The following is a 22,200-nucleotide window of genomic DNA, read 5'->3' as shown; positions in this document are numbered from 1 at the left end:
ATTCAAATATCAATTGTGACGTTATTGCCATATTTACTAGTGATGAAAGTAAAGATCCAGAACTTTCCATCAAAATATATGTTATTACAAATTACAAAAGTTTCATAAATGACCATACTAAGTAGCTAATAACTAAGTTAATCTGATTGTCAGTGACACCTGTTCTCCTCCCATGAACATTAAAGTGCTCAAAAACACTCAAATTTGAGCCCCTGTGATGCCCTCACATGCCTTATGATCACATTACTTCTTCCTGTGAGTCATGTGACTTTTTCTGGCTGGCAGCATATGGCTCTCTTGTGTAACAGTGCTGACAAAGAATGATCCAATCACTCCGGCTCTCAAATGAAGTGTGACCTCCTCTGTGCTGGCTTTTCATTAACTCATAACTGCTGATTTGCCTCTGTACTTTTCCTTTCTTGTCTTTAATGTGACTACACCCTCATAGTTGTATGTTGGAATCCCCCTTTGTGTCTTCCTGCCCCCTTCCCTCCTCTTCCTTTCCTCCACAGTATGCTGCTTGCTCTATATGTGGCACTGGAGCCGCTTTAGGAATCCAGTCCAAATGTTTTCCATATTAGTTCAGAGTCTTCTCTGTTTCCAAATAGCAGCCGAGCAGGGCTTATGGTGAGAGGAGGCCCTGGCAGGGAGGGGAAGGGAAGGGGAGCGAGGCAGACGGCAGGCAGGCTCATCCACCCCAAATACTGCAACAGTAAAAGTCGAGAGTACAGAGAGGGAAACAAGTGTAAAGAAAGGAGGAGAAATGGGGCAGGGGCAGAAAGGTTCCTCAGACAAGAAGGAGGGCAAGAAGAAGAAGAGAGATGAAAGCCCAGCACCGGAGGACGGCCATAAGTGCAGAGTATGTCGCTTCCCTCTGCTCGTCGCCCTGTTCCAGCTGCTGTTGGGGGTGGCCGTCACAACCGTGGCCTTCCTTATGTTGGCCATCAGCCCCTCACTCCTGGCCAGGGAGACGCCACACTGGGCTGGGATCATTGTAAGCTCCATCCTTACGCTCTAACATCAGCCACTACATTCACATGTTTGCATGGACCATGAGTCTCCCATTTCTGATACTTCTGCATGACCCTCGGCTATATCCCTCAATGTGTTGTCCATCTTCACCATACCGCATGTCCTTACCCACCTGTCTCAGTCAGACAGTCATTGTAGGCATGGGAAATCACTGGTATTGTCATGTACTAATAAATCATCATCTGTCATATTCATCTGAATGCATACACCTGAATCCCCAATCTGTCTCAGTCACACAAGCTTGCTTGCACCTTCTGTTGTTTTTGTTGTATGTCCAACAAGTCCTCAATATCCGACCTGATGAGACAAGCCAGCCAATCAAAGCATGCCATATTCCAACTTGACCTTTGAGCACCTAAAAAGCATCTAAATACATTGTTTTTATTTGCAAATGTTATGCGCATACTGTACTTGCTCACACCTCGTCATCCTTACCATCTGCCTTATTAATACATTACACACACAAAAATAAATACACCACACATTTCATTTACTTCATACATAAGTTTAACTTTGACTATATAGATAGTTAAAGATAAGCCATATTTTAATTAGGTTTATTTGTGTAATAATTTGTGTTATTTCAAAACTGAGTTTTGACCAGAAACCGGAAAAGTTTTGTCTTAAAACTCTTTGCATGTGAAATATGGTATGGAAGTTGCCATTTAAGTTGATGCACCTAAAGGAGTTTAAGTGTTGAGTAAGTTGAGGTACTGAAGTAGTATGAAGTGTCAGTTGAAGTGTAAGCATTGAAAGGGGCTGGGGTTTTAGTTGAAGTGTTAGAGGTGAAATCCGTTGAAATCAGTTAAAATTTAATCGCTGACAGCATGTGAAATTTCAGTTTAAGCCCTGCAGAAAGTTGAGTTGTCCAATTGTTTGTAAGCACTGAGAGTAGTTAAATTAACAGCTGAGGAGTACCAGCTCAAAGCAGCTGAAGTGTAAGAGATGAAGGAAGCTGAAATGTCAGGCCATGAAAGTAACTGAAATGTTAGTTGATGTGTAAGCACTAAAAGTAGCTGAAGCGTCAGTTAGAGTGTTAGAGTTGAAAGCATTTGAAATAAGTTGAACTGTAAGCACTTAATGCATGTGAAATTTCACTTTAAGCTTTGTAGTAAGTCGAGTTGTCAGTTTGTGTGTAAGCACTGAAAGTAGTTAGACTAACAGTTGAAGAGTAAGAGCGATAACAGTTGAACTGTCAGCTGAAGTGTAAGAGATGAAAGAAGCAGAAATTTCAGTCGATGTCTAAGCCATGAAAGCAACTGAAATGTCAGTTGATGTGAATGCACTGAAAGCGGTTGATTGTCAGTTGAAGAGTAAGAAATGAGGGCAGTTGAAGTTCCATTTGAATAGTAAGAGGTGAACGTCTAAATGCCAGTAAACCTCTAAACAATGAAAACATGTAACATACTAAAAGCAACTGTGTCAGTTAATGTGTAAGCAATAAAAGCACTTAAAATTTCAGTTAACGTGTAAGTAACGTAAGTTAATGAGACTGTTAAATCGTTTTTTGCAGTTTTTTTTTTTTTTTACACGTGAACAATGATTAACCTTCTCTGTGAAATCTGTAACATAAAACAACAAAAAGGTAAACTTTACTTATTATAATTTGGGATAAGATTAAAGGTCACATTTTGGTGATAGAAAAAAAACATGTTGTTCCTGTTTGGACCCTACCCTAGCCTATCACAGATGCCATCTGCTCTCAAAAACAACCCTGGACACCAACATCCCGAGTTAGATCCTCACGAGATTCAGCCAAGTGAAAAACACTGAGGTCATCAAGAACTTTCCAGAGAATCCTGAGTGCTTAAGAACCTGGGAAAAACATTTAAATAAGATGCTGCACGTTAGTCACAAGACTCTTTTGCACTGAAGAGAAAGAGTGTGAGTGTGTTTGTGTGAGACAGAGGGAGTGAGAGAGGGAGAGAGAGATAGTAATGTAATAAGATGACAGCCTACTGCTGAATCATGCAATATTAAGAGACACCCCTGAAAACCTGGGCACAAAATATTTTCTAGAACAAGATTCTTGTTTCTATACTGTATCTAACACCAAACACACATACTGTACATCACATATATGTATATATAATAGCTACAAGGTACAAATGTAATAACCAATATGCATGGGTTGACTACATTCTTTTTGAAATTGAAAGGGAACAGAATGAATATTATGTTGTGAATCTAACCAAACTATGTCAAATATTTTCTGATGTATTGTTGCAGCTGTGTTTAGTTTCCATCCTGGGCTTTATCCTGTACTGTATCACCTACCTCCCTGATGAGAGAACGTTTATGCAATTCACTGGCAAGGTGAGTCTATACACATGCTGACACATTGTTTGCAGATGTGAAAGTGAACAAATCAGTTTGTGAATGACAATCTGTCATGTCATGCATGGAGTCCTCAATGATGCCCAACATGTCTCTTTGAAATTGACCAAAGGTATATAGTAAAATCATGGCTGCAGTAAAAGGTGTGCTCAGATGGGTCAGTGTATTTTCCAGACAGAGAAAACCTTTGCAGAGAACAAAGTTTTACTCACTGAGATACTGTAATTGTTAGATGGCTGTTCTAAGAGAACTGTAACTGTAAATGGCATGGAGAGAAAGGCATCTAACTGTATTCCTGTTTAAAAGAGCTCTTCAGGCATTCCTATGAGTGGATGCGTGCATTCATTAATGTGACTTGATTGTACAGCTCAGTTAGCTGTACATTATATGCAGTTGGAATGCCAATGCAATTAAAATCAGTCCACCATTGTTTGCTGCTGAGAAGCAGGTCCTTGGAAGCAGCAACTTCTTTTTTTGTCCAGTTCGTGTGTGCATACCAGGTTCAAATATGTGCACACGCTCTGAATAGAGTGATTCAAAACACTCACACAAGACAAAGTATTTTGCTTAAAGAAGCTAATTTGCAAAATGGTCTTTGCAGAAAGTTATGATAAAAAGTCAATTCCAAGTGTGTCTGTATTGTGTAGTTTTAAATACCATCAGACTGTCTGAATCACCAAAATTACAGGTATTTTCTCAATTTACATCTTAACATACAAAGTTTACAAAGCAGACGTTGGAAATATTAAATGGTCTTATAAGAAGTAGTTATCGAAATGATGCATGTTGTAAACAACAACAATATGAGTGTTGAGTCGTTGTTTTGGGGTTTCAGATCATCTCCATTTCGTGAAGTAATAATGTTCAACAAAGTACTTGCTGATGCACTTGCTCTACACACATTTCCCTGTAACCAACCATACTCCAGATTTCACAGCTGTTCCAAAATTAACATAAATACCATTTCAGATGAAGCACCTCTCGTCGCTTGCATAATTCCATAAGCAGCATGTAACTGAGAGCAAAATACACCAGTGAATGAGGGCTCCTGTTATATAAACAATGGATTAAGATGAAGGTTTAGTGTTATTGAGATTGTGCAATTGCATAAACAACACAAAGCCTCTTTCACATTTTACAACTGTATTTTTAGACACTGTCTGTTGTTCAGCATACTCACACAGGATGTGCACTAAAGGTGGGAAGCGGCTGTAGCTGCAGGGCAGTCTTGCATGTGCTGTGTCTCCTCTGTGCTAAGAGCTGGGCTCCTACTCTCAGAGTCAGACCTTTCCCAGTAGTATCGTGGGTAATCTCTTTTGCCATATAGGCACTGAGCCAGCATGTCTGTTTGTAAGCTACAGTTTTGGCACTCTGGGTTAATCATGAGACAACAGACTAAAGCAGGAGCCAGATTTTTTGTATGAAAAACACAGCAAGTTGAAGACAAGAAAAGGTTTTCTGATCACAGCTTTCAAAGTAAAAGTGCATGACTTCTGACTTGTCCTCTGCCCTCCACAGCTCCTGTACTTTGTCCTGTGTACAATCGGCCTGGTCATTTCAGTGCTGGTTATGGCGTTCGCTGGACACCACTACTCACAGACCAGTAGCTTCAGCTGTGAGCAGGTGGGAGAGGACTGTGTGTGCAAACTGGATCAAGCTGACCCGATCGCCCGCACCTTCACCTATGAGGGAGTCAGCGACTGTGAGGTGATCACCGGGACACTCACACTCTACTTCCTGCTCCAGATCGTGCTAAACCTGGTCCAAGCACTCGTCTGTGCCGTCGGTGCCTTCATCATGTGGAAACACCGTTACCAGGTCTTTTATGCTGGTCTTCAGATTGGCTCCCCCTCCTCCCAGCAGTGGCAGAAGGTTTAACGTGGCAGAGTTGATGGGATGACTCTGATCAGTCAGATCAGGATGGAGGGTGATGCCAACTGTGTGATTACACTCTGAAGGACAGGGACATTTGCCTTTTTGGTGTGTGCCTGATTGTGTTTTCTTTGATGTCAGTTTATATTAACCTTTTGTGCTAGTTGTACTTTTTGCACAAATTTTGTATACCATATAAATAACTTTGTACTTCCAGTTGTCTGATGTTATAAAAACAACTTGAATAGAGGAGCAAAACAACTCTATTTTTGAAAAACTAAAACCAACTATTTGTGTTCCACGATAATGACGCAATGTTTGTAACTATCTTGACATTTGCTCTTGTGACATACAGCTTATATACATATGCAATACTAGACAAATTAAAAGCACAACACTGAAACCAAACAAACCATTTGTTATGCACATAACTCCAAAAATGAACATGATCTGGCAAAATTTCCTTTGGTCTGAGTTATTGAGATTTAATAATCATGATTAGTTGCTGCAGTGATGCTTTAGGTGGCATACTGAATCACTGTGTTAAATGACACTGTCAAAAAGGAAAAAGGCCAAATATTGTCTAAATGCAGTAGCAAATATTAGTAAGACATCCTTTTTTATCTTAATTGACTGAAAAAATAATACATTCTTTATTAGTTTATTGCTTTTCGATCAGAAAATTACATTGTATTGAAGTTTTTAACTCTATAAAGTTTGCAGCTGCCTGCTGTAACTCATTATCACGTTTGACGCACACACAAAAAAGCAACTAGGTGGATTAATTCCATGAATAACCTCTGTTTTGTTTCTTTTGCTTATTATATAAACATATGCAGCTCTTTTATGCAGCAATATTGCATAAAATCCTTGATGAAAAAAACAAAACAAAGGACATTTCAGCTGATAGAAGTAATCTCTGTAATACTCCAAACAGGCTAGTTATATGCACTAAAAGCGGATCCTGACAGCAGCAACACAATCTGGGCAGAGGACACTTCATGAGACTGGATCCAGGCTGAACTGGGCTGTGGCTTGCAAAGGTGGTGCCAGGCCATAGCCAGCATGACTCAAACAGCCTGTAGGAGTCAAACTACTGCAGCCACAAAGGGAGTGGGGAGTGGGGCCGGGGTGAGGAAAGGGGGACTCAGACAGGCAGCAGGACCGAGGTAACAAAATCATCTCACTGTGTTTACAACATTTCAGTTGTTTTCATTCAGACAGGACAGAGCAAGAGGGATGCAACAACCACAAAATTTTAGGTTCGTATTTTCAAAATGCTTTGCCTTCTGCAGAGCTTCAGCTTTATCTCATTCTTACTCTCAGCTCAGGTGCCGACAGCAGTCACCTACTGTATATACATGCTAAGCAGGGAATGGTAAACATGAGGCAGTTTCCGTAGCAAATTAGATCAAACGTGCCCAGAGGGAGAGTGTAATTAGTGTGCAATGTTACATCTGTTTTGTCAATGATGAAAAAAGGTTAACTGACTGGAGATGGTTTAAGAATATTTTTTTCACAGAAGCCTTAAATGTGGTGTGGTGAGACAGGAGCGTTTCATTTAGATAAAAAAAAAGATGCCAATGAGTGCATTTCATCTTTTAAGACTGTCATACTGTTTGTGGTTACAAATACAAGTCTTTGTTTCAGTTATATGCAGTTTCCTTTTTTCCTGTTTTGTCAACACACATATACAGTTAATAAACAGAAAGAGCCAACTCAGACCCAAAATGTCACTCATGTTCAAATGAATAGATTTGCTTCTGCAGGTAATGGCATTATTATTAGTAATGACTGAAACTGAGCAGAAAGAGAATCAGTGAGCATCTCTTAAATATGCATCCCCCAAGCCAAAAACATTTTTATGCTGCACAAAATACAGCCTAAACATGAGGCTAGCATATTATTAAAATTTATGGAAAAATGCATATTATAACTGAATCATCCATATTAACAACAATGCAGCTGTCAAAGTTAAGGCAGATTGTATTACTAATCTGTGATATCAGCAAGAGACAAAGTCGTCACTGTCTGAGCCTGGATGTGATTTACTGTGAACTATTAATTTATACAAGTTAACTGTGACTGCTCACAGTGATTAACTGATGGCATCCCCAGGGATCAGTCTCTCATGGCAACACATTTGGTAACATTCATCATTAAATTTTTTAAGCTTAAAAAAATTATCACCATTTTTTTCAGTTAGCAGGATAATAAAAGAAGTAGTGTATTATAGTGGGAATGATTGATTAATTCTGTTGAATGATGCATTTCACACAGTAGACACTCATACTGTACATACTGCATCTACATGTGACGGAGGGCTGGCTTGTTTGCTGTGTTTTTCCATGCTTATTGTTATGATGTTGATGCATCATGTGACTACAAAGGCTCAATCTCGCAGCCAGACACAGGAAGTCACATGACTGTCATCACGGGGGCATGTTTATTTATAAAAATGAGGAGGCACTGTCCACCCTCGGTCAGTAACAACTTCCTGTGTGGTGAATTGATCTTTCAAGGCAAAAAAAACACTGAATGATATCTGATTCTGGTGGCCACTGATGTTGCTGTGAGTCTTTAGAGGAGACTGCAGAAGACAGAAGATCAATATGTATATTGACACGAATCTCAACTACTTTCACAGAAACTTGAAAACAACAGACTGAACTCTATTCCAGTATTTTAATTACGTAATAATGTTAATGTTTTTATCTACAGTATATATTGTTTATATGCCGTTAAATATATGCTTTAATTAAAATTTATAGTTTGAATGCAAATGATTCTTCCAGCGAGATGGATCCTATTGGTCAGCCTCCAGCCACAGAGGTGTTTGGGACATTGCCTTGTATTTATTGACCTTCTCTGGGTGTTTTCTCACTCTCACTACTGAATACACACTGGCTAAGCACGTGACTCTTGACTGTGGTTTGCAACGAGATTCATGACTGTGATCCAAATGTGTCCAAGGTTGTGTTCATAAAGTAAATAATTCACTGCTCACTTGCATTAACAAAGTTCAGTGTATACTGAGAGGATGAAATGAAGCGGACTATCTTGTGTATTATCCTAAACTGATCCCCCCCCCCCAAAGTCATTTTAAAAGTTTTGTTGGTAAGTGGACATCAAAGTTAAATGTTTTCTTTCCACGGTCAAAATCATCAAAATAAATCTCAGCTGATAAAATGGTCTGTTTAGGAGGCGATGCAGACCGAAGCAGTGAATATTTGTTTAGTATCACACTACGGCTATAAGACTTTTGCCAGACAGTACTGATGGTCCTGGTATTATCCTCCTCCCTCTGTGAGTCCAATACATTCCAGTAATGCTGCACTTTACCCATCTTGTCTGCATAGTGACAGCTGCTCACCATTATAGCACTGCGTGAGCTAATTTTAATGGCTGTCACAGGCAGCAGGCGCAAATGCAGGCCTGCCAGCGTAAACATCGAACTGAAGCCAAGAAGGATGGGATTCTCTGTAGAGGGTAAATGACAGGACAGGATAAAAGACCAGTTAAGGCCTTTCTGTGATTCGTTTATTATCTCAAATATGTTACACAAGCACAAACATACAGACAATCAACCAGCCACAGCTTTGAATTATCTATTTCCACAAGTACTGAGTGTTAAATTACCAACAATGTGAATGGATGTGTGACTGACAGGCCCAAATATAACCAATGCTTCATACCTGTAAAGGAAATTAATTTCTTTATGAATAAAAACGCCACATGACAAAGGAAAGACACAGCCTTTTGAATAGATAGAAGCACTCAATGAGAGTAACTTAAGATGCTTTCTATTTTATATCTCCTAGAACAGTCTAATGTACACCCAGAGCCCTTTCAGATGAACTAATGTACCCCTTCATCGACAGCACCTGTCATGTTTCAAATGTATTCATTTGCAATGACTTTAAACTGGGTGTTATTTAACACTTTATTATATTAAGGTGGATATTATTACAAAACATTCTTCATACAAATTGTATTGTTTGAGTCAGTTTGGTCAAGTTGGCATTTGTACTACTACCACTTGTAGTGGCATAATCTAGACGTTTCAGCCATTTAACTACCCACTATTTTAACTACCTGTTTCAACTGCTCATCCATTACTTTTAGCTTTCTATTTCAACCATTTATCCATTACTTTCAGCTGGGCTACAAGTACCCGTGGTTGGGAATCGCTATGCTAGAAAACATCTATAATCTCTTATTTCTGTACTTTGATTACTTAATTAAATTTTTAAAAAGAGTGTTAAACTTGGATAACAGCAAAGCTCATAAAGTAGACTGACTAAGAACAAAGGTTCACTTCCAGAGTCTGGTCTAGTCTCTCTGCATCATATCAGCTATTAATTAGCTGCAATTAAATGTCAAGATGAGCTACACAAAAGCAGTACAGTGACGGCATGTGCAGCATATCTGTTAACTTTGCTTTTAATATTAGATGACTATCCCTGCTGCATGAAATATGATCCTGTCTGAATGAAGTCTCTTCCTGTGCTACCTTCATGGATAAGTACAAGTGTGAGTAAACAATGAGTGTGTGGGTGGGTGGGTGCAGAGGGGGTCAGGGTGAGTGTGGGGGAGTGCTCATTCATCCCCAACAACAACAGGGACTGAGGCAAACTCTGCTAGAAAGCTACTCACGTCATTGAGTCTTCTTACAAATTTATTACAACATCCAACCACATAAAACACATTTTTCTATACACTTTGTTTCAACAGAAAGTGTCACGGGACAGTTATCATCAAGTGCACACACTCATAATCTGCCATTAGTGTGTGCAAGTTTAAAACACAAGTTCAGATTTAACAATCAATGGCAGTCCAAGAGAGACTAGTGAGGATGATTTACACCAAAAAGTTAAACTTTAAGAAACAGTAGAAGATGAAGATGATATGAGCAGATACAGTAAATATTACAGTATTAGTTGACATCTCTATAGACATGAGGATGTTCATATTGTAACAAAGAACTGTAAGCATACCATCTTCAGTCAGTACTACATTATGTACCAATATAAGATTTAGATTTGAAAGAAATTTCAAGTAAGTTCTGCACAGGTAATCATTATTTTCATTCACATTTCTGTTACTTGTATACTCTGTAGAAATCTGTAAAAAGTCAACCAAAATGGTGCAGTGAATGCATTTTTAAACACAACACAAAGCATGCATAAATAATACCCCAAACTAACCATTGCTTTCGGTTACAGGCTTAAATTCTTACCCCTTTTATTTTTTATAAAAGTGCACTTTCAGCAGTTGCAATGTACTGTTTATAAAAGTTAATGAGTGAGGCAGCATGATTCTTTTTCCAAAATGCAAAAAATAATACTCCAGTTATAAACTGCAAATCGTCTCATAAATATCATCAGAAATCTAAAAAGGTGAAGGGGAGAATACTTAATGCTCACACACACACTCTTCCCCTGGAGGCCAATCGGTGATGCAAGAAACCCCCCCAACTTCTGTGTTCACCGCTATTCACTGACCTCAGTGCAGCCAGTCGGTCCGCTCTCTTACGCATCAGCACTGAGGCAGTCGAGGAACGAAGGCTGAGACATGGCCATCCGCAGACTTGACAGCACTTAACCATTAACTTTACCTTAACATTTCCCTTGACCTCCCGACACTACACTGACAGATGTGTGCCGTGTCTGGCCAATCATTCACGGAGACGAGCTCCTCTGTACGAGGGTGTGTACAGTAAAGCATGCTCCTAGAGCACATAAGGCACAGTCTGTATCCCATAATGCAGTGATTGTGTCATAAAAAAGGCACTATGTCCTCTTACATTTTGATTGTAAGTGTACTCTGCGTACATGTATTGTTCTTAAGGCTGGAGTTTGTGTGTGTCTGCATTTCAATCTGGTTTCTACTGCGAGCCTGCAGTCGAGTGGCCCGTCACTGTCTCCTGTTTGAGCTTCGAGCCCCTCAGTGGGCCGGGATGTGATGGTTGGGCTGAGGAGGACCCAGGAATCCAAGCCTCTGCTTGTTCTTCCTCTGTTCTGTCATCTGTGGAGGATGAAAAAAAAAACATCAACCTGGAGTGGCTTTTAATTTTGCATGTAGTATAGGCATGATACAGGCAAACCTGTATTTGTGCTTTTACTGTTGTAATGGGCACTTTATTATGCAAAACACAATGTTCCTACTATGTTCACATATAATTATTACATTCCAGAGCGGAGTGTTTATCTATTTGAACTTGGAGTGCAGGTAAAATGTTTCTCTAAATCTCTACTCTAAGAGCGAGTCAATTCATTTAGACCAAACAAAATGAATCTTGGTCTCATTACATGAAGAAATGAATCTGGATTAGCTGTGTTACAAAAAAATATTGAACTGAACAAGACTTCTCACATTAGTCATTTCAAACACTGCAAACAATTACTTTGTGAGAGTTTAGTAGTAATTTAACATTTTCTTCTCAACATTTGACTGAGATGTTATAAAAGAGATAAATCTTCTCAACAGTTTTATGCAAATTGCTTTGTTCAACCGCTGATATGACTGGAAACTAAAATGTCCCCTGGAAACTTCATTAAAGGACACCGTCATGTCTGGCTGTTGTATGTGTGTGTGTGTGGGGGTCATGACGTCAAAAATGAATGCCACTGCTTCTGTAAACCATAAACTGTACATGCAGATTAAAGGACATCGAGTACACTGTGCAGAACCTCAAAACCCACACAAAGTGTCATGGTCAGCAGAGGTTGTAATGAGGGAGGAGCTGCAGGTGGAACTTTCTTCAGTCAGAGCTGGTGTGACACCTGCAGGCCTCCCATCATGACTGCAGAGCTGTAATTGGGCCTGCATAAACACACACCATTTGTGGTGTACACTAAAATTTCCGTTTATCATAAAGGAGGAGTGACATCCTTGCCAACCCCATGACTACATGTTTGTCAGTTTAGACTGCTGTAAACCTAGATTAGAATAATCCATCGCCTGCAGTTGAACCAAACTACAGACTCAAGAGAAAAGGTTTCGTGTCTTGCTCAACAGCACATTAAACTTGGTTGTTACAGGGATCGCACGAGAATCCCGACCAGCAGGGAGATGTTACAGACTTAACTGCTTACTGAGGTTGACAGAGGTTGTTGTTTTGTTTATTGGAGTGTGATCCTCCAGTAGGAGCTGTTTTCACACATCTGGCAGAAGAGGAACAAGGACAGGCCTGTGACTGGAATCACATGCAGGGGAGGCAGGTGATGAGAGTGATCAGTCACACTGCAGCAGCAGAGCTAGTCATCCAAATAGCCAGAGGCTCACTGGCGGCTATCAGTCGCGTTGATCACTGACGTGACAGTCACCTGTTGTGCTGCGTTCAGGAGCATCAAGGGTCTGATAAAATTAATTTAGATAACTGAACTCAGTACAGAGATGGATAGTAAAATAAGACTGCTGACGCTGCCTCTTCCATGTGACCTATTGCCCCACAGGTGATTTTAGGTGAAAGGAGTCTGTAGGTCAGGTAGCACGTGGAGTTCACAGTCCATGTGCTATAGTTGGCGGAATGCATCTAAACAAGATGTTACTATGATATATACTTTTTAAAAACAGGCAGATTCTGCTTTGGATTATTCATCAGGCGTTCAGGTCAGACTACCATGGTGCTTGGACCAGAGCTTTTCCCACCACAGCAAGAAAGACGGCCTGAAGTGGCACTTTACCTGTTCCTTGAGCTCAGCCAGCTGGCCAGACAGCTGAGTTACCAGAGTGACAGTGCTGTCCAGTTTCTCCTGCAGAGAGCGCATCTCATTCTGCTCATTGTCTCCCTCACTGCTCACCAGAGACATGGCTCTCATACGAGGGAACCACTCCAGGTTCTTCTCCTGGGAGGAGAGAGGGAGAGATGGGATGTGAGAGAAACAGTGAGAAAGGTGAAAGGAATTAAGAGGCTGAAATAGAGCTGACTTAGTGGGTCAGAGAGACAACAACAACAGTATGTTGGCACAGACAACAGCAAGGAGCATTACAGAGCTAAAGCCAGACTGCAGGAGGAGAGTAAACAGAGAAGTGTTGGTAACTGGAGACAGGCGTGGAGGTTTAATATTAATCATTCCATCAGAATGGAAGCTGCTCTCTGTTTCATGCTTGACAGTGTAAAATCTTTTAAGCAGCACTACTGTCTCTTGGATACTGCAGATAGCAATTATATACTAAATGAACAGTAACTGGCATTTCAATTCTCACCCACTCCATAAACACACTGTTGATGTGGAGTTGAGTCACTGTCATCTATTGAGAACACAACTGGGAGTATAGTGTTATTTATATTTGTGTGTGTGTGTGTGTGTGTGTATGTGTGTGTTTGTGCTCTCATGCAAAATCTGTTTTTCCAACAGTGCAGTGGACAGACCAAACAATCTGCAGCTATGCCATGAGAAAATGGTAAGCAAAACAAACCTATAGCATTATGTAATGGACTTAAGTGCGTCTGTGTCTGTACACGTGAGGGTATGTGTACTGTTGGTGTGCATCTGCATGGATATATACATAGCAGACTGTGAGCAAGCGTGTGTGTTTTGCAACACGCATGCTCTTGTGCATCTCTGAAAACGAGCTAGGTTTCACAGAGACAGACTGCCATCAGCTGATCTTATGTAATATTCCTTTGCCAGTTCTTCTGATAAAAATGACTTAAAAGGTGCTGAGAGTGGGATTTGACTGGCACCACATTAAATCCAGTAGGAGGAGTGAGGTATTCTCCCACCTACTCTTATATAAGAATAGACTACAGGGATAGAAAAGCTGATCAGAGTGTGAGACGCTGTGGACAGAGAAGAGGACATGAGGAGAGGAGAGTCTGAGGGTGGAGATGAATGTGTGGGCGTGTGGGTTATTTGTTTTTGTTTCCATAATTAATGAGTTTATTACAGTTTGCTTAGTGCGACATTAATGGCCATGACACGGTATTGCCTCTCCAAATCTAAATTCACTCTGCCTGTGAAATTCATGAACAGGACCAAGAAACTAAGTAACAAAAATCCAGAAATTCAAATCATTATTATGTTAATGATATTAAATTTTAAATAAAATAAAACATTCTGCTTTTGGCTATAAAATGCACAGCATTTATGCCATATTTCATCATTTATACCATACATAAGAATAGAAAGATACTATAAAGTAGCTTTTACCAGTAATTTGAGGTAAAAGAAAAATAACAGTAAAAGTCTATAGTCACAGTAGCAGCCCTGTAATGTTCACTTAAAGCCAGAAAACAAAACTGCTGAATAGATGAGAAGTTGAGAGAAAACTGCTTTTCTTACATATTTTGCCCCACTAGTGGAAAAGAAAAGATCTATGTATGGCAACAGAAGAAATTATAACCATTTTGTCACCTAAATTAACAGGGTTTATCTTCTGTGCAGTCTCATCACATCTTCTCTCAGACTCAGGTTCAGCTCTACTTTGTCTCACTTGACTCATCTTGCATCAGTCTAAATTGTACATTTAAGACTTTTACATTTAACTCATAATCCATCAGCTTCAGCTGCACTCTGTCAGGCTCAGCTGTGCTTTGAGCTTAATACTAATATGCTAACATTCAGCATCATTCTGTGCTAAATGCTAACATTCTAACATTTAATACGTTATCATCATCATTATAGTCAGTATGTCACATTGACATTTTGCAGTTATCATATGTAACCAAGTACATTCATACATGTATATCTGACTCAGATTACTTTCATTTACTTCTTTACTGTACTTTTATTTCGGTTGTTTTCAATACTTGACTACTTTTTACTTTTGACTAGAAAACTTTTTCCATCCCTGGCTACAGGGGAAGCAGTTAGACTGATTAAGTATAATTGCTGAGCTACACAGCATGAATCGAGTCTTTCTATAAGAGCTTGCCTGAAAATCTTGGGCCTCTAGCATTGAGAGGCTGACAAAATAAAAAAAGAATACTTTCCTGTCTCAAAGCTTCGAAAACACAGCAAAGTCTCTGTGAGCTCAAAGACAAAGCTTCAACATCACTGAAACTGAGGACTATCTGATGCTTGTTTTATGGATGGATTAAGGAACCTCAAAGACTCAATAAAGAGACCCATGAGACATTATTAGGGGTGAATACAATATCATGTTTGAACGTACAGTCACTCGGTTGAAGCATCGTCTCTAGATTAATGAGATACGGTGAGATACGGTTAAACGGTGACTGTAGAGAATCTGAACTATCCCACTCATGTCTTGTTGCTGTTCATTAGACTGTACAGTAGACCACTGTGTGCTGTGCTGCACTGTCTGAATGAGTCAAGGCTTTAGTGTTGCTTCACTGATCCATTTAAACACCTCAGTGAGCATGAATTTACAGACATTCATGTGCTTCTCACTCTGCTGCTGCCACCACCATACCACTGGTGTGTTTCACCACGTACATGTACATACTGTACTTCAGCTGTGCAGAGCGCTACAACGCAAACCAAAAAGGTCAGGTCGGTGCTGTAAACATACTATGGGAACAACCTTGTCAGACACTATAGTCAAATTCCAGCAAAAATTAGTAGTAGTTGTAGCAATTGTAGTTATTTGTCTTAACTACTACTACTACCATTTTGAAAATGTCCCAAAATGTATTATATTTAGCCATCAATTTGTTTTTGAGATGAGAGCAAATGCAACCCCATGACAAAACTATAGTCTATTTCCCAGGTATAGAAATAACTACTTGATTCATCTAGATATGGCAGAAAGGTTGCCTAAGCATTTTCTTTAAAACCTCTCAAACAGTCAATTTAGTAAAATTAGTGATGAATCAATGAATGGTAATCCATTAGTTGATCACCAGAGGATAGTTTTGAGTCATTTATTAACTAAAACCCCAGTAATACAATACCTTTGGGTTGTTTCACTGTTGGTCAGAAAAAATAAGAAATTACATTATATCGCACTGTGACAACTTCTAACAGGCAGTTGTGATTTTTTAGACCGTTTGGAGACATATATTTGTAAATAAAATATCAATTAAATTAATTTACTATGAAATTAGCTGTAGCTATAGTTGCATCAATGTTATGCTTTTGATATTCTCACCATGCCTCAAGAAAAATCGTACATTGTTTTATTAAAATCACGTAAACATCACTGTTAGTTAGCTCTCTGCATTTTGGGTTGTGTCCATAGTAATATACATTATTTACCTTATATGCAGTACTGTGCACTTTAGTCAGGAACTTAAGGTAAAAATAGCAGAGCTCTGGCTCTTCAGTGACTTAGCTGTAGCTATACAATGCTTGTAAACAACAACCACAAAGATACAAAATGAGTGTCAAGAGAAACTGACAAAGCCCACCAGAGTGTACCAGAAAGTCTGCAGATAGAATCATCTACCACAGTTACCACACACACACACACACACACTCACACAAGTTCTTAAACTGAGCAGTTTCTAAAGTCCTACTACATTTCATAAAGCAAAATCTGACCTCTCCCCTCACTTTACATCATAAGTACAGGCTCCTTTTCTATTCAGACACTGAACTGTTGCTCCTATTGTTACAGACAACGTGTCACATGTGTGTTGTTAAGTAAGTAAATTATGGGTTCACAATGAGGTGGAGAGAGAGAGAGACAGAGAGAGAGAGAGAGAGAGCGGGACAGGAGAGCACGTGCCAGGCAGGGCTGAGCTATTAGCAGGCCACTTGAGATGGGTTATGTAACAGCGCTGTGGCTGCTGCAGTACCTGCTAGGCCTGTAGTCGCTGTCATAATTTACACACAAACACCCGCACACTGACTCACATCCACATGCACGACACACCATCAGACACTCAGTGTAACACGATCACACTCTTTTGCTTGGCACCACATCACTCTATGCTACCCAACCAGATGCACTCATTATGAGAGTGAGTGAGTGTGTGTGTGTGTGTGTGTGTGTTTGAGGTCATCAGGTTTCAGCTCTTTTCCAGCAAAGAGAGGGGAGGGCAGAGTTTTTATTAGTCCAGCAGCTTCATGTTGAGTTGTCGCTCCAAACTGTGGTGCAGTAGTGCAGGAGATTAGAATAATGATGGAGCTTAACAAATGAAGCCCTCAACTGCAAAACTTCCCCCCTCCCTGCCCTTCCCACCTGCCCTCAAACACACACACTTATCTCTACCTTCACATTAAGTCAAATCCTACTCTAGGCTGCGGTGTGGACAGGGCAGATGGAGCAGGCTTCTGCAGAGATCAACATCACAGACTCCTCTACTTTCTAATTAAGCTGTTTTTCCAATACAGCTTCTGTCATTGCACCTATGCTCTCTCATGCAGAGTAACGTACCATGTGAGCAACGACATAATCGCTGATTTTAGGAAGTCCAAAACGGACACCAGTTTACATCAACAGTGTCCCTGTTGAAATTGTGAAGAATTTCAGATTTTTAGGCATTCAGATCTCAGACTCCCTCTCCTGGTCTCTAAACACCAGTTGTGTCGTTAAGAAGAACAGAGACTATAGTTTCTGAGATGTCTTAAAAAAATATGGAATGTCCACAAAACCCTGGTCAGTTTCTACCAGGCTACCATAGAGACCATCCTTACAGGAGGCATACTGGTGTGGTTTGGCAACCTGACTGAACAAGACCACAAAAAAACTGAGAAGGACAGTAAAAACGGCTTAAAAAAATCATAGGAACATCACTGTCACAGCTTCAGGAAATTTACACCACCTGCTGCAGAAGGAAGGCACTAGGTATCATGGAGGACACTAGCCACCCAGCACATGGTCTGATCTCACTCCTTCCCTCAGGAAAATGCTTACAGAGCATCAAAGCTCGGAACAGCCGCCTCAAAGACATTTTTTACCCCCGGGTGGTCGGAATAATGTACAGGAGGCACCTTACATAACTCGCAGTGACTTATTATTTTGTGGGATTTCTTATTTATAGCTTATGTTATTTATTTATTTATAGTGTTAAGGGCTGAGAGAGCCAGGGCACATGATTTCATTGCATTTGAATGTACATGGTACTTTTTAAGTGTATATGGCAATAAACTTGAACCTTGAGGTTAAGGTCTTGCTTAAAGGGGGACTCTAGCAATTTAGTGTTACGCTTCCATAAAGTTCCCGAAGTGTTCACATTTCTTCATGTTTTGTCACCTTTTGCATATGGAATAAATACATTCTTTTTGCATCTGAGCCTTTCTAGACTTTTTTTTGTCAGTGTGCAGTCATTTGGCAGTTGGGATAAAGTTGGCTGACTAACCAGAGACAGATTATGAATGTTTTACTTCTGTTAACGTTATTTATGTTACTTATTATTGTTATTTATGCACTTAATTTCTGCCAGGTGCCACTGTTTTGTCATTATTGTATTGTACATGTTGTTTTTACTCCATACCATGTTACCATGATTTAAAATCAATAAAAATATGAATCTGAAAAACAAGGTCAAAACTGAAGCGGCAAAGGCAGAGATATCCTAACTTGTAGCCACTAGTAGGGGCCAACTTTGAAAAATGTTGGCTCTCACATTTCCCCATAATGCAACCAAAAACATATTTTTCCTTCAAACTCCACACCCTCACTTTGTCAAACAAGCTTTCTCTTATAAATTTGTAGTCTAGCCATAGACTATGATCCACACCAAGACAAGAACCTTACAGAAGATAATCAATAAGTCTGAAGGCAAGGTAAGGTTCTCATTTGTAGCCATGGATGTGTGAATACCCCTAGTGGCTGCTGTGTATATGTATGTGGTATGATTAGTCTTTAATGTTAACTTTTTTTTTTCTTCCACACTCATCATATTTAAATTTTCTCTGTAAAGTGTTGCATGTTGACCCTCATGAAGGCCACAAGCCAATGCATGTTATTCTAACAATAAAGTTAATATTATTACAAGTTTTATTGGAGGTTTAAGACTGCTTTCCCTTCTTCATGAATCTTGCAAGTAGGTGAAGTTGTGTGGGATTTTTTTCAAAACTTGAATTGTTCTTTACTACTACTCTACTCTACTTTTTATACAACATATTAGTGATACCTGAAGAAAAATAGAAACAAATAGTGGTTTTAGCCCAAGTCTGTTACCCTTCTGTGTGTGTTTCTGCTCTGCAGCATATTAGGAGGTGTTAATATAACTTTCTGACTCATCATTACCTCATCAGACAGTCATACTTTGGCCTGGCATCACAGAACCGACCTGTTGGAAGACCTGCTGATGCATATTAATTCAATGTCTGTCACCTGTTTGTTATGCAAATTGTTCATTCTAATGCCACCATTCTTATGCCCATCATGGCCAAATGTTAATCACAAAATGTGCCATTGTGCTCCGAGGCTTCATTTGAATCCATTAACCTAACGGCAACACCTTTTGCTGCCCCTACATCCTTCAACTTCTTGTCTGTGTGTCAGCGCAGCAAGTTGGTGCATTGATGATAATAGAGCTGGACTGGGTTTAATTACTATTTAACCACACTGTGTCCCAGCAGGTTAGGAGCTCAGCATAGTGAAGACTACCTGAGCACAGAGACCCATCTCTCTCCAGCAGCGAGGGGGAAGGAGAATAAATTGAGATGCTTGGCACAAGCCTAGAGGCTCAGTCTCATATTTCGATTGCTCGTCTGCTGTAGAGGCTCACGCTTCTCTAGCACACTGTGCAAGTCTGCAAAGTGAGGAAGTCTGCACAACTTTAAGACTCCAAGACTGGGACATCTGTATGCTGATTGGTTTGGCTCGCCAGCAAAATATGAATTAGGGGGTGAAATGAATGTGTTTGTTTGTCCATATGTTCCTGGAATAATAAACAAAATCTCTGAGGCTTATGTACTTGCAGTTTCAAATTCCTAAAATATTACATTGTTGTATACCTTGCAACCACAAAATAAAAGTGCTTCACTGTAACTTAAGCTACAGTATTTTGATGATAGAGCAGTTTGTGTGATGCAACTTCTAAGGTGCAGAAAACTGCATTACAAAAAGGTACTGTGTGACCATTTCCTGTGTGTGTACTGTCTGTATGTTTGGTCTACTGACCGCAATCATCTGAGCCACATAGCTCTCAGGGCCGGTGTACTCGGTTGGATCCTTCACCCTCACCAGAACCAGGAAGTAAAGGTAGTGCCACATGTTGTGCTCGGATTTGATATGCTCCTCAAAGGACACCGTCTTGTTGTCAAATTTGTCCCTTTCCAACCCTGCAAGACATTAGCTCTATTTAATATGAGTTCTTCCAAATATACTGTTCTGCCACTTCACTATCATTTGCATACAGTATTGGGTGAACCACATAGCAGTACGCACCACAGATGAAACAGGTGGTTTTCAGGATCTCCTCCTTCCTTTGTTTCTCACTTCTCAAGTCAGCGAAGGTGTCAATGATGACACCAAAGATGAGGTTAAGAACAATAATGATGACGACGAAGAAGAACAGAAGGTCGTAAACCACTCTGGCCGCAAACAGAGGCTCCTGGATGGTCCAGTTATGGGTAAAATATGGAGAAAATGCATAATTTATCTTACAATTATTTAATTTCATCTTAAACAGAAGCTAATGCAGCACAAATGCATTTATGTATAGTTCAAGTGATTACAAACAGACATTAAGTATAGAAGAATTTTGTAATAAATGAACACACTAATTCATTTGTTAATTTTGAGGTTGTCTTACCTCTTTAGAGGGTCTCCTGAGAATGTCTCCCACGCCGCCTCCATTACGTAGGCCCTGGTTCAACACTGTGATTATACACATGAGCAGAGTGTCGCACACCCGCTCTATCCCATCGTCTTCATCTATAACCAGACACAAGGGACAACGTGTGAGGGGCAAGAATAGACAGAGTAGGACTGAAAGTGACAAAGAAGTTATTAAGATAAAGAAATATATTATTAATAAGAGAAAATATATACGAACAGTAGACAACAAGGGTAAATGTGCAGTATTGGCTTCTAAATATCTGCATTTGCGTTAAGCACATGGACTGCCAGTAAGAAATCAACATGAATGAGCCAAAAATTACACAAGATTGGCTTGACATACATTTTTATTTTATTTTAACTCTCACAACCACAACATCTAACTTCATTTTCAAATTATTAATCTGAATTTTACTGAACTGAATTACATGATATTGAACCAAGAGTGTGTGAAAGATTTTAAGAACACTCAAGTTCAAGTTCAGGAAAGAAACTATTTATCATTAAACCAGAGTGTGACCTAATTCAAAAAATTATCACTCAGCTGACTTTCATAACTGATAATAAAACACCTTTGCATGGGAACAGCTGATAATGGTGGGATTAAAGATCAAATGTGTACTTTCAACTCCCTTGCTTCCTCAAATGTGAGAATAAAACAGATAAAAATGAAAAGAATTAAAGCTCTATAAATCTATAAAGAAATGTAATATATTATTTATATCACATATGAAATGTGCATATACTGTAAATAGGAAAGGGTATGCACAGTGTGACTGCTGAGGAGAATGAGGAGGTGAAGGATGTGGATGAGATCACATGTGTGCCCCTATGGTGCAGGTGATCCATAGAGCCACAGGAGAACAAACAGGAGTGTGAGTCACCCCCTCTTTCTCAACAAGTTTCTTTGTGTGCGCTTGTGTGTGCGTGCATGCGTGTGTGTGAGTGTACACTTGTGTGTGTGCATGTCTCAGTGTTTGTGTTTGTGTGTCAATAACCTTTCAGGAACTGACTACTGCCGGAAAAGTAACATACACAACCACATGCCAGTCAAACCACAAAATCTTAAACTTGTCCACTCAGCAGTGACTTTTATAATGGGTAGGGTATAAGGCTAAACAAAATAAAACAAAATATTTGATTTAACTTCATCATAAAACTTACCAGGAACAGGTTTAAGTGTTGAAACAGGGCAGCTATCTTTTGTACATGAGTCAGTAACTTCTTTGTTACTCAATAAATCCCTTTTTCCTTTTCAAAGAAAAAAAGAGAGGAAAAAGGAAAATTATGTAAAGTTGATTAATGATAACA

General features: G+C 39.6%; 2 protein-coding genes across 4 annotated transcripts in view; one reads left to right on the top strand and one right to left on the bottom strand.

The window, feature by feature from the left end:
* Positions 1 to 537: 537 nt before the first annotated feature.
* On the top strand, positions 538 to 10,107 carry sspn (sarcospan (Kras oncogene-associated gene)). The gene is made up of 3 exons (XM_044194889.1): positions 538 to 994; positions 3,262 to 3,348; positions 4,888 to 10,107. Exons 1-3 carry the CDS (start codon positions 764 to 766, stop codon positions 5,245 to 5,247), a joined length of 678 nt encoding a protein of 225 aa, XP_044050824.1. The 5' UTR covers positions 538 to 763; the 3' UTR covers positions 5,248 to 10,107.
* itpr2 (inositol 1,4,5-trisphosphate receptor, type 2) overlaps positions 9,902 to 22,200 on the bottom strand; it is a 56,804-nt gene continuing 44,505 nt past the window's right edge. For all 3 annotated transcript variants that reach the window (XM_044194887.1, XM_044194885.1, XM_044194886.1), the window contains 6 exons: positions 22,054 to 22,140; positions 20,864 to 20,985; positions 20,497 to 20,662; positions 20,230 to 20,390; positions 12,930 to 13,091; positions 9,902 to 11,268 (listed from right to left, as the gene is read on the bottom strand). In XM_044194887.1, coding sequence (XP_044050822.1) covers positions 11,188 to 11,268; positions 12,930 to 13,091; positions 20,230 to 20,390; positions 20,497 to 20,662; positions 20,864 to 20,985; positions 22,054 to 22,140 — 779 coding nt within the window. In that variant the 3' untranslated portion in view covers positions 9,902 to 11,187. The remainder of the gene's footprint in view (positions 11,269 to 12,929; positions 13,092 to 20,229; positions 20,391 to 20,496; positions 20,663 to 20,863; positions 20,986 to 22,053; positions 22,141 to 22,200) is intronic.

The sequence above is a fragment of the Siniperca chuatsi genome, linkage group LG4 (assembly GCF_020085105.1).
Source record: "Siniperca chuatsi isolate FFG_IHB_CAS linkage group LG4, ASM2008510v1, whole genome shotgun sequence".
NCBI lineage: Eukaryota > Metazoa > Chordata > Actinopteri > Centrarchiformes > Sinipercidae > Siniperca > Siniperca chuatsi.
Note: the sequence above shows the minus strand (reverse complement) of the source record. Positions and strands in the feature narration are given on the sequence as shown.

Bases quoted from the DNA above. Each gene is read 5' to 3' on its own strand.
- sspn (XM_044194889.1), top strand. From the start codon at position 764: ATGGGGCAGGGGCAGAAAGGTTCCTCAGACAAGAAGGAGGGCAAGAAG. The intron at 995-3,261 runs GTAAGCTCCATC...GTATTGTTGCAG, and splicing joins CACACTGGGCTGGGATCATT to CTGTGTTTAGTTTCCATCCT. The intron at 3,349-4,887 runs GTGAGTCTATAC...TGCCCTCCACAG, and splicing joins TTATGCAATTCACTGGCAAG to CTCCTGTACTTTGTCCTGTG.